Here is a 15,149-nt window from a genome sequence, read left to right as displayed (position 1 = left end):
CGGGATTCGAGAGTCGGCCTCCTCCGGTCACGTGACCTACCCGCGACCTCCTTTTCCTCCCTGTCGCGGAGTCCCGCCTTCCTTGCACGCGCTTTCTCGTTCCACCTTGCCGGTGTCACGTGCCAAGGGAGAGGAGGAACTCGTCACGCTTCTCTCCGCCCTTTTTCCTTTCCCTTCCTCAGTACCCCCACCCCCACCCCGGTCCCCCCTTCTCCTCCTGACCGCCATGTTTTTCGACTGGGCCCGGCTCTGGCTTCCTCCATAAGGAAATGGCCAAGCAGCACCAAGGAGCCCTAGGCCCATCGCTATTACGGAGCCCAAGCTAACGAAGCTGTAAGGTGGCCATGGCGTCCAGCAGTAACTGGTTGTCTGGGGTGAACGTCGTGCTGGTGATGGCCTACGGGAGCTTGGTGAGGAGACGACCCCCCCCCCCCCCCCGACGCCTGCCATCCACGCCCTCTCGGCTCCGTGCCCACCTCCAGCTCCCCTAGTGCGGGCACCCCCAGGCTGCTGACCCGCCCCTTCCAGGGGGAGGGCCGAAGTCTGCTTCCTTGGAAGCCCGAATGGGGGGGCGGGGAGGGAGCTGTCCTGGGGCTCTGCGGGGTCTCCGAGAGCCGCTCTGCAACCGGCTTCTCGCCCATCTTTGCCGCCAGGTATTTGTGCTGCTGTTCATTTTTGTGAAGAGGCAGATCATGCGTTTTGCAATGAAGTCTCGAAGAGGCCCTCACGTCCCTGTGGGGCACAACGCTCCCAAGGTGGGTTTCTATACCTTCTCGAAATTTGTAATCAGTAGCATTTGTTTAAGTGGTTGGGTAGGATTTTCTCGATCTCTGGGGTATGTATCTTTTAATCTACCTTATGGTCTGTCTACATCTTATAATTTGCTTTTGTGGAAAGAAGACGGAGATGTTGTGAATGATGAACCCTTGTTGATTGCTGTCACTTGGTGTCTTCTGATTCTTCCCACTGTGATTCATTGCCTGAATGCCAGTGCTGAGTGATTTTAGAGGGTTTGGGTCTCCAGGTGTTGGAGAACCCTAGTCCCACTTATTCCTAGGTACTTTTCTCTCAGATAACAGCAGTACAAGGATTTTTATTTGCTTCCTGTTCCTTACTCAGTATATTTATGCCTTAACCCAGAGATTACTGCATTTCCAAGTTGGTGGGAGGTAGAGAATAAGCTAAACCATAAGATATATATCCCAAGATGATAGCTCTTCTCTTCTCCATGGAAGCAGGATCTGAAGGAAGAGATTGACATCCGACTATCCAAGGTCCAGGATGTAAAGTATGAGCCCCAGCTTCTTGAAGAGGATGATGCCAGACTTTTGCAACTGGAGACATCAGGAAATCAACGTATGGGGCGAGTTTTCCACCTTGGGGATGGGTAAATTTGGAAAGCCAAGGGCTCAGAGTTTCTTTATTTTCTGGGAGCTGAGAGAGATAGAGATGCTAGGAAACCATAATTTTAGAAATTTTCTGTATAGCTAATTTGACAAATTAGGCTTAATAGTAAAAGGGTTGTAGTATAAGGGTAGTGGGAGTGGTATTACTGATTCAAGCCATTATTCTTACAGATTGCTACAACTACCTGTATAGGATGAAAGCATTGGATGCCATTCGTGCCTCTGGTAAGGGTCAGTCAGTTATGGGAAGGTCTCTTCAGGAAATCTGATTCTCCAGATAGAGAAGAAACTTAGGACTCACATCATGGAGATAAGAATAAATTCAGTCTCTATTCAGGCATACCTGTGTTAGGAACTCCTTGAATCTAGAGAATCTGTTTCCTCCTCTTGAGAAACTGAGTTGATGAGGAAATGAGTTCTCCTTAGAGATATTTTGCCAGTGAGTCCCTTGCTTTTGGATGGGAAGGATGGGAGCAGGGAGACAGTTTGCTGAGTTCTTAAAAGGCAGGAAGGATCTGCTGTTTCAGCTCAAATTAGGACAGAGGCAGTCAGGTGGCCCAATGGATAGAATGCTGAACCTGGAGTCAGGAAAACCTGAGTTCAAATCCAGCCTCAAATACTGCTATCCTGAGCAAGTAACTTAACCTCTCTCAGCCTTAGTTTCCTCTGTAAAATGGAAATAATAATAGCACTTAAACCTCTTTGGGTGGTTGTGAGGATCAAATGATATATTTGTAAGCATCTTTGCAAAACTTAAAGAGCTATATAAATGCTAGCTGTTAATATTGTTGTTTTCTAACTTACATGTTTTGTTACTTTAAGGATTCATACAATGCTATTGTTAGAATAAATATCTAGTCTTAGTACTTATAGATAAGGAAAGTTGGACTTAAAAATATGAAGTAACTTTGTAAAGGTCATAGGCTAGCTAGTGAGTGGTAAAACCTAGGTCTCTTGACTCTTAGTCTGCTGCTCACATCATCTTACCTTCCTTCTTTGGAAGTAGAAGCACATAGTCCCTAGGAAAAGCATCCCTAAGGATGGGCAATCCCAACCTGGGACCTATCTAAGAGAAATGAACAAAGGAAAACTAAGAGGAAAAATGTTTGCAGAAGAAGTCATTGTCCTAGAGTTCAGAAGTAGACAATCCAGTGGGTGGGGAGTGGGAGTTACAGAGAAAGAACAGATATTCCAAAGCATTGGGTTTCAGGCCCCAACTTGAATTCTGTATTCCCTGAGACTAAGTCCTGCATTCCTCACATCTAATCAAGCTGAAAGATGATCAGAAGAGCAAGCATAGAAGGAAATAGATGGGGCCAAAGCTGTAGCAGGTTTATCTCTATATATATATATACCTACTTAAAAAAAGTGCTCATGTTATCTTAAAGGCAGGAAATAGATAAAGAAAGGGCCACATAATCCACCATTGGCTACCATTACCTAACAGTTGCTGAATGTCTGGTTTCTGTTGCTCCCTCCAAAATTCCCTAATTTGAAGACTTAATCAAGATTACTTGGAAGTAATTAGGCATTCCTTGACAGGAAATGCATGAAAAAAAAATATTTTCAAAATGTTCTTGCCTCTTTAGAAATCCCATTTCATTCAGAAGGTCGGCATCCTCGATCCCTGATGGGCAAGAACTTCCGCTCCTATCTGCTGGAGCTTCGAAACACAAGTACCCCCTTCAAGGGTGTCCGCAAAGCTCTCATTGATACTCTGCTAGATGGCTATGAGACAGCTCGATATGGAACTGGTGTAAGTCAATCTTTTTGTTGCTTGTGGATTTTCTTTATTTCACATGAGAATTGTAGAGAATGGAGCTTAAAAGATCCTTACCCTCTTTTTTCTCCATAGGTCTTTGGTCAAACTGAATATCTTCACTATCAAGAAGCACTGAGTGAACTGGCTGCCGCGTGAGTGTGGGTAAAACATGTCAAAGTGGGGCTGGTTGTGGGTTCCTCTCTTTTTTTTTGTTTTTTTCCTTCTAACATATATTAGAGGACTCAGTAGTACTGGACTGACACTAGGGTGGGACCATCACCAGAAATTAAAGCAGGCAAAGTACCTGTAATTCCAGGCAACTCAGAGTTGTATTTTTATATATAACAGTTTACATTTTTATATATTTTTACATACAGTTTAGAACTGGAAGGCAACCTTAGTAATTATCTGATCTAACCCCTTTATTTGACAGATAAGGAAATTGAGGGCCAGACAACAGAAGTGACTTAACCAAATGTACTTAGTAATAGAGCTAAGATTCAAACCCAGGTCTTCCCATTTCCAAAGTCAGCATTTTTCTGTTACTCCAAACTGTTCCTCTCTTCCTTCCTACTGTCTCAGAGTAAAAGCTATTTTGGAAGCTAAGGAAAAAGTCCCCCAACTGTGGCACAAAAACATATGTTCAAATCCAGTCCAGTAGAATTCCATACCCCCCGGGACCCTTATTATTATTGCTCTGGCCTTTTTAATCTTATAATAGTAACAATCTAAGAAGCAGCTATCCTTAGTATCTCACTTGGCAGTAGCAACACCATGAGACCCAATAGGCAAAAACATTGTAGTAAAGCTTTGACTACACTAAGAGAAGGGAACCCCAAAATTTAGTTGATCCTTCTTGATTGATTTGAAATATGTTGTCTCCCCCATACACCCTAGGTTTAGTTTCATTATGTTAGGCTTGTGCAAACATTCAAATGAGAAATTCTGGGTGGTAAGAGTAAACATTTCTCAAATTTTTGATTAGCATTGATAATGTAGAGTTAACTATATAGATAAATACATTCTGTTCCATTCTGTCTTAAGATTTAATTGGGGTCTTAAGAGGACAGAAAGGGCTTGTATGTCTCCTACCTTCTCCCTTTTTTGCCTCTTGAAAAGAATTGTTTTGTTCTTTAAAAGCATATAAAAGAACACTTAGAGCTCTCACAAAAATAAAACAGCAAGATTTGGTGGAAATCAAGCAGCAAGTCATGTAGAAATCAGCAAACCTACAAAAAGTGTTCTCTTAAGCCTACTATTTTTAGTTTTATTTTACATTATTTCCATAAACTATCTAGCAAAAAGACTTTTCTGTGTTTGCTGCAGACACATTATTAAATGGATATGTTATCTTGGACAAATCACTTTTTCCTGGGCCTCATCTATAAAATAAAGGGGATGGTTAAGAATCTAGGTGACCTAAAGATATCTGTTATGGCCTTCAATCCATAAACATTAATTAAGTGGCTGCTGTGTGGCAGACATTGCTAAACACTAGAAAATCAATACAAAGACAAAAGTGGAATAGTGCCCCCAAAGATCTTACATTCCAAAAGAGAGACAGCATATACATACAGAATATGGACAAAACTTAAGATAGGTTGGGAAAGGAAGTGGCTGGCAGCTTGGATGCATCTAGAAAAGATTCATTTAGAAAGAAGGTAGTATTTGAGCTGAGTTTTGAAGGAAACCAGAAATTCTAAGAGGAAGAAAGAGGGAAAGCTTCTACCCTTGGGAACAGCTAATGCAGCACAGATTTGGGATGTGAAGTGTCATTGAGGAAGCACAAGTCAAGTCTGAATGGACCATAGAGTAAATGGAGGGGAGAAGAATGTGGAAAGGTAGAATACTTGAGACATTATGATTTAAAGGAGAAGGGAGTGGTTGGTTCTAAGTTTTATGTAATAAGACACAAAAATTTTTTAGCAACTGGTATATATATGGTCACACAGACCATTGGTTCATATTGAGAGTTAATGAACCCTGACCTGTGATCTTTCTCCTCTCATATTGGTCACAACTTATTCTCTCTTTGGATGTTTCAGTGTCAAAGCCCGTGGTGGGAGCACCCAGCGGCAGCACCAGTCAGCAGCTAAGGATTTAACACAGTCTCCTGAAGTTTCCTCCCCAACAACTATTCAGGTCACCTATCTGCCCTCCAGTCAGAAGAGTAAAAGAGCCAAGCACTTTCTAGAGTTGAAGAGTTTCAAGGATAACTACAACACACTAGAGAGCACCCTCTGACTGAATTTGAAGATGGCCATAGCCAGTATGGCTCCAGTGGCAGAATCCAGTCTCAGTACCCAGGGATTTGTCCAAGGAGACACAGCAACACAGGACAGCATTAATATCATTATCCTCAGAATTCTTGAAATGTGTCTGGAGATCCTTCCTTAGCTTATTCTTCTGATCTGTTGTAGAACTAAAGTTCCACGAGGCCCTCTTTCTCTCCAATAGCTTTTTTTATGGTGTTGAATCCACATATTTTTCCTCTGTCCAGGTCACTTTCTCCTTACCCCAACTTGTTTTCGATCATGGTTATTTTTTGCCCTCTCCCAAAGTCAATTTTATCCTAAATAGATTAGTGGGGGTAGGGGAGGGGGCATTTATGATGTTAGGAATGGAAACCACAGAGCCTCTACCTTACCCACTTGGGTGGGAACTCTAGCCCACAGACATGTCATTTAAAGCTGTGGAGTGAAAAGGACAAAAGGAAACTAGGGTGTTGTACAAGCCCTGTGGAAATTTGTGTTTGTGTTTAGTGCACTGCCTTGCCCTTCTCTTCACATATTATGGATCAAGACATAACTGAGGGGAACTGTCAGTGATATAGGCACTTAATTCCATATCCCCCCAATAAGTCACTGCACTGGTCTGACTTTATAAACCGGTTATTTAATAAAAACAGCTGTAAAAATAAGCATATCATTACTGTTCTTCACTGATTTCTGCTGCTTCATATCTGGAGTAGATGGGGGGGAAGGTAGTATGAGTGTATGTGTGTGCACCTGTGAGGATGTGACGCAGCTGACTCCCCTGAAATTATAGCTATGGAGCTGCCTCTGTGGCTTAACATAAGAGGCCAAGGTTTGGGCCTATGGCTCTTCCTAAGTGGTGGTGGGGTCACTTAGAAGGCTAAAGAACTAGGATTCTTTTTCAGGTCTCCCAGGCAACAAGCCAGGTGACCAATCAGGGCCTCGGCCTAGGGCATAATTGGAGACATGCCTAGTAACCAGGGTAATTGAGATCAGTGAGTGGACAAAACAGGAAGAGCAACAGTTAAGAATGTCTATCCAGCCCACGAAATCCATGGCAAACCCTCTGGTAGCCCAGTCCCTGGATCAGATTATAAAGATAGAAGAGGTATGGCATAGTATACGCTTGACTGAAAGAACTTTTGAGGGTTACCAAGATGTTTCCCTAGTATGAGCATGGGCAAGTACCAAAAAAAAAGGCTTTGTAAGGAGCTTCTTCCCCACCCCTACAATGGGACTTTGCTTTCCATGTAAGTGCTGAAATATTTTGATTGGATAGCTAGCCATTACCTGCCCTATTTCTGATGGAGTGAGTGAGTGAGAAAAGGATCCCCCAAGCTCCTCTTAAGCCAAGAATAACAAATAGGGTGCTAGGGTGAGGGGTTTGGTAATGGCTGACCAGGTACATTTATTTTCCTTGCAGAGTTACAAGAGGATAATAGCATTTGAGAAGGCTGTTGAGAGGTAATTTCCTATGCCCTCCACCCCTGAACTTCCACCTACTAGTATTGTCTTCTCCATCCTCAATACTATAAGGTGGTTATTCCCAAGGTTCAGAGAAAGGCAAGAATTAGCTTTGCTTCACATAACAACAAATGCAAATAAATACCTGTGTACTAATGCCCCCCAGATTAGACTATAATACCCAATTGTGCCCTTCCTCCTATTTCTGACTCCTATAATATCCTGAATATAAATGGGGTGGTCAGTAAGGGGGAACCCCTTTTGAGATCTCAGTCTATACTCAACAGTATAATAAACACTTAAGAGAGGTTCCACATATATATATATATATATATATACATATATATATATATATATATATATATCTCCAGTAGGTAGACTGTACCTACCTACACTTGAGCTTACTTAACTATTTAGGAAACAAGACAAATTCTATGTCAGATGCCTAATGGTATTCTATCTTCCTAAATCAAATCCACATAAATTCTCCTGGGACAGTTGGAAAAATAAAGTAGTGCAGTGTGTATGGCAGGCAACAATGGACCAGAGGAGGATCCCATATGCCATCCTGAGAATGCAAGACATCATGGAACAGGAGATGGCATTGGCCAACAAGCAACTGCTGACTGTGAGTGGGTCAAACCCACTGTTTTTCCCTTTGTCCACTAGGATTCCCCGGGTCATCCATGGTCTCTACCCAGAACCACTTTGCTTGCTAGCCTTTTCATTCTCTGTACTAGAGTTTTGTATTCAATAATTGCATTCTACCTGTGTTATGTATTTTGCTGTCCAAATGTACTAACAGTCAAAGATTTTACAATGCCTAGCACAATGACTGTCACAATAGGCTCTTAATAAATGTTTGTTGATTGCTTGATTTTCTGACCTTTTTCCCTTAGTGCTTCTCTAGCTCCCTAGAATCAATGTACTTCAGGTTGCCCTGATTTCTGTTTACCCAGTGTCCATTAACCCCTACTGTACAATATTGGACTTACCCAGCTTGAGGCAATGTATGAAGTCTATGCTACCTTCCCTATCCTAAACTATCTCCTATCCTCTATGTCCAGACTGAAAAAACAAAACCCAAGAGTTAGGGAACCAGCCAAGGGTAAAGGTGGTGGGTGGGTGCCAGAAGGCAGATTTCCACACTTTACTCTGTCCCTCCTTCTCCCAGGTTCGGCAGGCTGCCTTAAGTCAGCTATTTGAGAAGGAGCATCGACAGTTCCAGCAGGAGCTAAATCAGATGGGCAAATCCTTCTATGTGGAGAGACTCTGAAGGCATCAGAGGCACTATCCCTTTTTCTCTTAACAGTTAATACTTCCAGGCTCCCCAAAGCCTAGATTTTTTTTTCCTTAGGAAAAATCTGGATCAGCTATTTACCTAGAGCCAGACTGTCCATTTCTTATCTGTAACTTTATTTTTTGGTAGATTATGGATTAAAAGACTGATGAGGCAAGAGTGACCTCTTGTGATCAATTCAGGAACTGTAATTCTGATGAATGTTAGCAGTGTGGGAGAGGGGAGTTGTTTGATGCAAACTATGATTCTGGTTGTTAATAGTTTAAATATGGCTCTACCACTAGGCTAGCTGGCTCACTGATTTAAGCTCAGCCCTTGAGGCCCACCCTTCAGATCTGTGTCAAAGCTTCTGTTTCCAGTCATCCAAACTCAGTGATTTGTCTTCCCTCACTCTCCAAACTCCTACCATATTTCTTTTCCACAAGCTTTTTCTGTTTAAACACATTTCTTTTTTTTTTTTTTGTAAGCAATCAGGGTTAAGTAACTTGCTCAAGGTTACACGGCCAGTTATTTCTGGGTGTGGTGCTGAGTATCTGAACCCGGATTTGATCCAGGTCATCCCAACACTGGAGCGGGTGCTCTTACTCGATGAGCCACCTGGCCGCCCCTTAAACACATTTCTTCAATTGCTGCTACTCATTTTCAAATCTTTTCTCACTGACTTATCTGTGCTTACTATATTCCTTTATATATCAATGACTGCCCCAGCCAAGGCTTCATTGATCTATGGGCCTTGGCCACAGGAACACTCTGCTACCACAGCCATTAAGGGATATCTCATCAATGTCCCTAAACTTTCACTGAAGTACCATTATTGAAAGGCTGTGAGATGGAGTAAAAAGATCACTGGATTTGAAGTCAGGAAAGACCCAGGTTCAAATTGTGAGTCCAATACTTAACTGTGTGACTATCAACAAATAAGTCAAACTCTATGAGTCTCCTCTTTTTGAATGGGGATAATAATATAATATTGCACTGCCTACATTTCATAGGACTGTTGAAAGTTTTAAAATGCTTAAAGCTCTATAGAAAGTTGCTAATACTACTACTACCACCCCTGACAATCTTATTGTTTACTCCACCCAGGATTTCCTGATTCTACCAAGCACTTGTGTACCCAAACCCCCATTCCCACTGGAGTCCAAAACCCCAAGTACTAGTCACTACCACTCCTGCCAGCAAACAACTATCTGCTGCTAGGAAAGCCCATACTATTGCAGGACAGACACTCTAAGCCAATGGTTCTCAAAGTGTTATCCAGGGATACCAAGGGTCTATTTTCATAATGGTTTAATTTTGATGGTTCTTCAACATTTTGAAGAGTATAAAGGGGTCCTGAGAACAAAAAGGTTGAGAACTTCTGCTTTTAAGTAATCCAAGAGCAGGAGTTTTGATGTAATCTCTAAGTATCCCTAGCACTATTTCTTCCCTGTAGTATGTGTTCAGGAATGAGGGTAAGCTTGGTAGAGGGGAATATTCCAAATCTTGGCATAAAATGTATTTTTTATGTCTTGAAACTTAAAATTCTAAAAGCATGCTTCCTTAGAAACATCATTATAAATAATGGTTCATTTCTATCAAACTAGATTCTAGTTTGAGTTGGGTGTGATAAAAACTATGATTTCAACAGTGTAGAGAATTAAGTCCTATTGAGGAAGTTCCCTCAGCCAATAGATATCAGCAACTATTTGGCAACTTAGATTTAAAAAAAATTTTTTTAAAGGTTTACTTAAATCTTACTTACACTACTTTAAAAAGCCAATATGTGTCAGGGACAATAACCGAACCCAAGTCTCTGTGATTCTGAATCTAGTTTGCTAACTGGCCACACAGTCTCTTAGTTAAGGTAAGTTATATGTTGAACAGGCTTCTGTAGACTGGTATAGAAAACTAACTTTTAATCATGTCATTTCTAAAGGGAAATGAACTTCTAACAAATAAAATAAATGTTTGAAACACAGTTCATTAAAAAAGAAAGTTTCTATACTCCTGTCTATATGCCCCTAAAACTCCTCCTGACTGCATCAAATTATATGGTGTTTATTTGTTCCCCACATTTTCTCAACAGTTCCCTGAAACGCCCTAAAACTCCTACCTGGGTGGTGGGGCATCAGAAACACATTTTCCAGCCCCAGAATCAGTTCTGATAAGGCTTTTGATAGTAGGGAATGTTTTGTTTTTGTATCCCCAGTATCAATCTTGGTGCCTTGCACATGGCTGGTAGTTAATGTTTAATGTTTACGTACATACATATGAGTTATTTTAGTCTATAGTAAACATAGGTTAAAATTTAATCCACAATAAATTAGGGGAAGGGGCTAGTTCTTCAAAGTCTAGATATCCTAGGAGCCAAGGTACAACCACAAGGAAGGATTATCCTTATTGAGATATTCCTTGAGGTAGGGACTGTCTTTTGCCTTTTTTTTTGTAACCTCAGAGCTTAGCATAGTAGCTAGTGCTACAGAAGATGTTTAATAAATGTTTATGAGCTGAACACAGTACTCCTGATGCGGTTTGACTAGGGCAGACTACAGTAGGACTATCATCTCCTTTCTTGGAAGCTTTGCCCTTCTTGATGCAGCCCAAAATAGCATTAGCCTTTTTGGCTGCATATCATTCTGTTGATTCATATTGAGTTTACAATCCACTTAAAACCCCCTGATCTTTTTCAAACTGCTGTCTAATCAAACCTCCCCCCACCCTGCTCCTGCCCTATACTTACGAAGTCAATTTTCTGAACCCAAGAGCAAGGCTTTATAGATATCACTGAATAATTTCATCTTATTAGATGTGGCTCAGTTCTCTAATCTGAGAGTTTCTTGTACTCTATATCATCCAGTATGATAGCTATCCCTCCTCCCAGCTTTAGTGGGAGGACTAAATGTCATCTGCCAACTTGATAAGTACGTAATCTCTGTCTTTATCCAAGTCATCGATAAAAGATGTTGACTAGAACAAGGCTAAGTTACATATACCTGGGAGATGCTACTGGAGAACTCCAAACTCTTATTAAACCAGTTGGGTCTAGCCAGCCAACAAGCTGTAAATTCAGCTAATTGTGTTACCTATATTTCCCTAGCCCACTGTCCATCTTCCACCCCCCTCTCTCCCCTAGTTCTGACTCTTCCCTTCCCCTTAGTTCTTACTTTCATACACTAGTCTTCAAGGCCAATCCCTACTCCTAATAATAGATTACCCTCCTCCTATTTCTGCCTTATATCTCCCTTTATGCCTCTGTTATCTGTAGTTTGTCTACCCCTGCTCCCTGCCATGATATCTATTTCCCTCTCTATTTCTCTGACTTGGTTTCCCTAACCACGTGTTACCCTTTGCTTATTCTAATCTCTGACCTTGGACTCCCCCTGCCTCCAGGCTTGTCATTGCTGGATTGGCTCTGCTATTGGCAGGCCTGTCCCCCACTGAGCCTGCCTTCCCAGCCCCACTGTCTGCTCCCATTACATCAGCAGAATCATTCACTGTAACTCTTCCTTTCTGACACTGGTGTCATGCATGCTGTGCTCCCCTGGGGTTAGAAAGACTGTCTGCCTTATTTGTGGGGAAGGTATGAAAATAGTCCAGAGATGAGGGCTGAGGAGATTTCATGTCACAGTCACGTCCCACTCCTGTCTTTTAGATATTCCTTACCCCCAGAGACCTGGGCTCTTCTATATCAATATTCCCTAGGCCTGCTTCTTTTCCTGCAGTGCTCTTTCATCCTTGGCTCCCTCAAATGCTCTCTTAAACCCCTTTCTCCCCTCTGTAAACACCCTCTTTTCCCTGTTTTCTCCAGCTTTTCATCATCTTCTCTCAATATAACCAGGTTAAGTTTACATTGAGAGCATGGAGTGACTATGGTCTTTTTTAATCAGAAACCCACAATTTGTTATCAGGATTTGGCCAAGGTTTATGAAGTAAACACTTGAGGATATGGGAAAAGGCAGTGTCAGTAGGTAAAGAGAGCAAGCAAAGATGGTACAACAGTTATAAAGGCATAATCACAAGAACTCTGCTGAGATCTGGATGCCCATAAGCTATTATTTTCCCTAGAGGACACGAACCATGAGGTTGACAGGAATTGACAGGCAACGAGGGACAAACCATCGATCCAGCCCAAGGACAGAGTGTTATTGAGAGCCAGAGGGGAGTCTATACTAGTGGGAACAAGGACACATGGGGAAGGCCTGCCTGGGGGCTGAAGTCATGTCCCCTGGTTCCCCCCACCACCACCACCCATAGAATTTTCCAATAGTTATAAACCTGAGCTTTGGTCACAGCCTTCAGAAGCATCTGCCTGCTTCCTCAATGAGATTCTACTCCTCTCTTACCCAGTCAACTCCTGCTCGAAACCAACTAGGCCAATGGTAAACTGGGGTCTCTTACAGAAGAGCTGCCAAAGAGGAGAAGCATGGATCTTTGCAAGGAAGGAATCCTAGAGGAAAAAAAAGGGGGGCATTCCAGACTCTTGGATTTCCTCCAGGGATAAAAGTCCCAAAGGAGAAGAGGAACATGGATCCTTTTCATCAACTGCAACTGGCTTTTTCAATTCTGCTTATATGGCCTCCAGACTGAGTCAGGAAAGGGAGGCTGTAAGTCATCTGCAATCTGGGGCTCTCTGATCCCATTCCACTAGAAATCCTGGGATGGGTGAGGGGGAAATTAGGGGCTAGACATCTTAAAAAGATTGGGTCACTTTTGTTATAGGCACCTGGGAAACAAATGGAATAAAAGTGACTTGCCTGAGTGGCACAGAGAGGGAAAGGAATGGGGAAAAAATGGGGCAAGATGGGGAAAGGAGTTAAGTATTTCCTGGAAGCTCTGCCTATACTACCCAGGAAATGAGAACAAGCAAGTGGAAATCAGTGGAATAGAATTGGTCAGGTACTTGTGGGGTTGACCTTAACAGCCTTGTGGGGTGTGAATGGGAAGGTTCCACTAGGGAATATCTATTGGAACTTATGTTCTATTATGGAGGTAAAGCAAAGTTTACCAAGTACATAGGGCTGGGGAACCCCAAGGGGCTTAAAGTTAGGGTGAGCAGATCCAGGGTGATAAGTTGTTGACACTGCTGATCCATCATGTATCTTGAACATAAAATAGGAGAATCTTTGGCCTGAGTTACTAGGAGTAGTACATGGACATGGAGCTTGTCCAGGCATGTTTTCCTAGTCAATCTAACCACTCATTGTGAAAGTCAAGGGCATTGAGAGGACAGGAGCACAGAATGGGGAAGCACTGAGGGAAAATGAACAGGAAGGGGTGTGGGAAATGAGAAAAGGGCAGGAGCTAGTACTGATCTATAACCCATCCTCTCACTGGCCATGCTTGGGCCCTTAATTTTTCATTTTTGCCTATTCCCAGGCTTCCTGCTTCTGTGTGATATGTTTGATATTAAGTTGTTTGTTTGGGAATCAACTAAATGTCAAACATATTCTTACAGCGGTTGGGTGATTCAGCATCACTATGACCTCTTTCATTCTTTTCTCCCTGCCCTCAACCCCTTCTTTAGAAAAGTAATAGCTGTAGTCTAAGGAGTTCTGACAGGATCTGGGGTGGGGTAGAGTGGTGGCAGAGATGTAAAAGCTGAAACTTTTGGATCTAGTCCTGCTATAAATTGGTCCTTATGCTAGAAAAGGCTTCTTTTCTTCATCCTCTCAGATTTGACTTCCCTCTTCCTTTCCATCTTCTCCCATCCTAATCCTTTCCCCAATCTTATTTAGAGCCTTTCTCAGCCCCATTTCCTTGTTCTGAATTTTCCCACTTTCTTCATTTTCAGACTTGATACTGCTAACATTTCTACTTCAATACTCCATAGCTGGATTCCTTGGTAACTTTATTGGGTCTTCTCTCTGAATCAGTTGGTATCATAGAGGTGCAAATGTAGAGTGCTGGACAGTAAGACCGGAGTTCAAATGCAGCCTCAGACTCTAGCTGTGTGATCATGGGTAAATCACTTAACCTCTGTCCACCTCAATTTCCTCAACTGTAAAATGGGAATAATAACATTGTTATTGTTGTAAGGCTCAAATGAGATCATATTTGTAAAGTGTCCAGCACATAATAGGCATCATAGAAATGTTTATTGCCTTCCCACCTTTTCTTGTTCTTTGGATGACTAGAAGCTCCCAGGGATGGTTATCACCTCTGCCTTAAGTCCCTAGCCACAAATACAATACCCTCCATGCTAATGAGCTAGAAATAAATATCTGGCTATTGCATCAAATTTTGCCTATCATAGGATTTAAGTCACATATCAGGCCACACACTACCCAGCCTCTTCCCTACCACTTGCTCTCATGTCCCTGAGAAGTGCCCACCTTCCTTTCTGGTACACACATTGATGCCAGTTCTGGGGTCATCAGCCACCTGTCACCAGGGAAAGAATGACTATGGATGGCCTTGAGTTGATCCAGGAAGGGAGGGGAGAATGATGAGGTTTGGAGGAGGGGGAAAGAAGGTGATCAACATGGGTCAACAACCTTGGACTTTGGACAGTCACTTTGGAAAGTGACTGGAATTCTATTTAAAGATCCAAAACCACATGTGGAAAATAGGGACTTACACCTCTCTTTCAGTTTCTCTACCCCTCCCCCATCTCTCAATTTTGTCTCTAAGGAGACCTCCTAGGTCCAACTCTGATTCTTCTATCTAGCAGCCCCATTTTTATTTAATCCTTATAGTTTGGGGAAAGAAGAATGCGGTCTGGATCTCTCTTTAATAACCAGGGACCCCTAAAGTAGCACAACAATTTTATGATGGGGAGGAATCATCACTAACCTTCCCCTCTTCTACTCCCTAAACTCACTAGATACCAAGAATAAATGGACAATACTTAGTGGGATGTGACTGGCACCAAGTTTAGATCAGGTAAGAGTTAATAAATAGTAGGAGGGGTAGTCAGAGCTCTAGTAAAGTTTCAAAAACTGGGACCTTTCTGGGTGCCTAAAATCTGTCTTTCTCCTTCT

At 42.3% G+C, this 15,149-nt stretch overlaps 2 protein-coding genes across 5 annotated transcripts; both read left to right on the top strand.

Annotated features, from left to right (window-relative positions):
* The first annotated feature begins 172 nt into the window (after nt 1-172).
* Nucleotides 173-6,088, top strand: CUNH1orf43 (chromosome unknown C1orf43 homolog). Of its 4 annotated transcripts, none has more exons than XM_069077873.1 (7): nt 173-410; nt 654-755; nt 1,239-1,356; nt 1,578-1,631; nt 2,996-3,162; nt 3,262-3,326; nt 5,214-5,355. In XM_069077873.1, exons 1-6 carry the CDS (start codon nt 345-347, stop codon nt 3,322-3,324), a joined length of 570 nt encoding a protein of 189 aa, XP_068933974.1. In that variant the 5' UTR covers nt 173-344; the 3' UTR covers nt 3,325-3,326; nt 5,214-5,355. The 4 variants fall into 4 exon arrangements, with proteins under 4 accessions (XP_068933974.1, XP_068933975.1, XP_068933973.1 ...); XM_069077874.1 differs by having other exon boundaries at nt 3,262-3,330; nt 5,214-5,351; XM_069077871.1 differs by having other exon boundaries at nt 174-410; nt 3,262-3,320; nt 5,214-6,088.
* Nucleotides 6,089-6,210: 122 nt separating this feature from the next.
* CFAP141 (cilia and flagella associated protein 141) lies at nt 6,211-8,506 on the top strand. Its single transcript, XM_069077875.1, has 4 exons — nt 6,211-6,531; nt 6,847-6,887; nt 7,386-7,515; nt 8,062-8,506. The coding sequence occupies exons 1-4, from the start codon at nt 6,454-6,456 to the stop codon at nt 8,161-8,163; spliced, it is 351 nt and encodes a 116-aa protein (XP_068933976.1). The 5' UTR covers nt 6,211-6,453; the 3' UTR covers nt 8,164-8,506.
* The last annotated feature ends 6,643 nt before the right edge of the window (nt 8,507-15,149 follow it).

This window comes from Petaurus breviceps, unplaced genomic scaffold, assembly GCF_028583685.1.
Source record: "Petaurus breviceps papuanus isolate PSGF00001 unplaced genomic scaffold, PetGlider_PUasm1.0 91023, whole genome shotgun sequence".
In the NCBI taxonomy this organism is placed as follows: domain Eukaryota; kingdom Metazoa; phylum Chordata; class Mammalia; order Diprotodontia; family Petauridae; genus Petaurus; species Petaurus breviceps.
The sequence above is the reverse complement of the archived record's forward strand: the minus strand, read 5'-3'. Positions and strand labels throughout refer to the sequence as shown.

Coding starts and splice junctions, on each gene's coding strand:
- CFAP141 (XM_069077875.1), top strand. CDS start 6,454: ATGTCTATCCAGCCCACGAAATCCATGGCAAACCCTCTGGTAGCCCAG. Junction 6,532..6,846: donor AGATTATAAAGATAGAAGAG/GTATGGCATAGT, acceptor TTTTCCTTGCAG/AGTTACAAGAGGATAATAGC. Junction 7,516..8,061: donor CCAACAAGCAACTGCTGACT/GTGAGTGGGTCA, acceptor TCCTTCTCCCAG/GTTCGGCAGGCTGCCTTAAG.
- CUNH1orf43 (XM_069077871.1), top strand. CDS start 345: ATGGCGTCCAGCAGTAACTGGTTGTCTGGGGTGAACGTCGTGCTGGTG. Junction 756..1,238: donor TGGGGCACAACGCTCCCAAG/GTGGGTTTCTAT, acceptor CCATGGAAGCAG/GATCTGAAGGAAGAGATTGA. Junction 3,163..3,261: donor CAGCTCGATATGGAACTGGT/GTAAGTCAATCT, acceptor TTTTCTCCATAG/GTCTTTGGTCAAACTGAATA.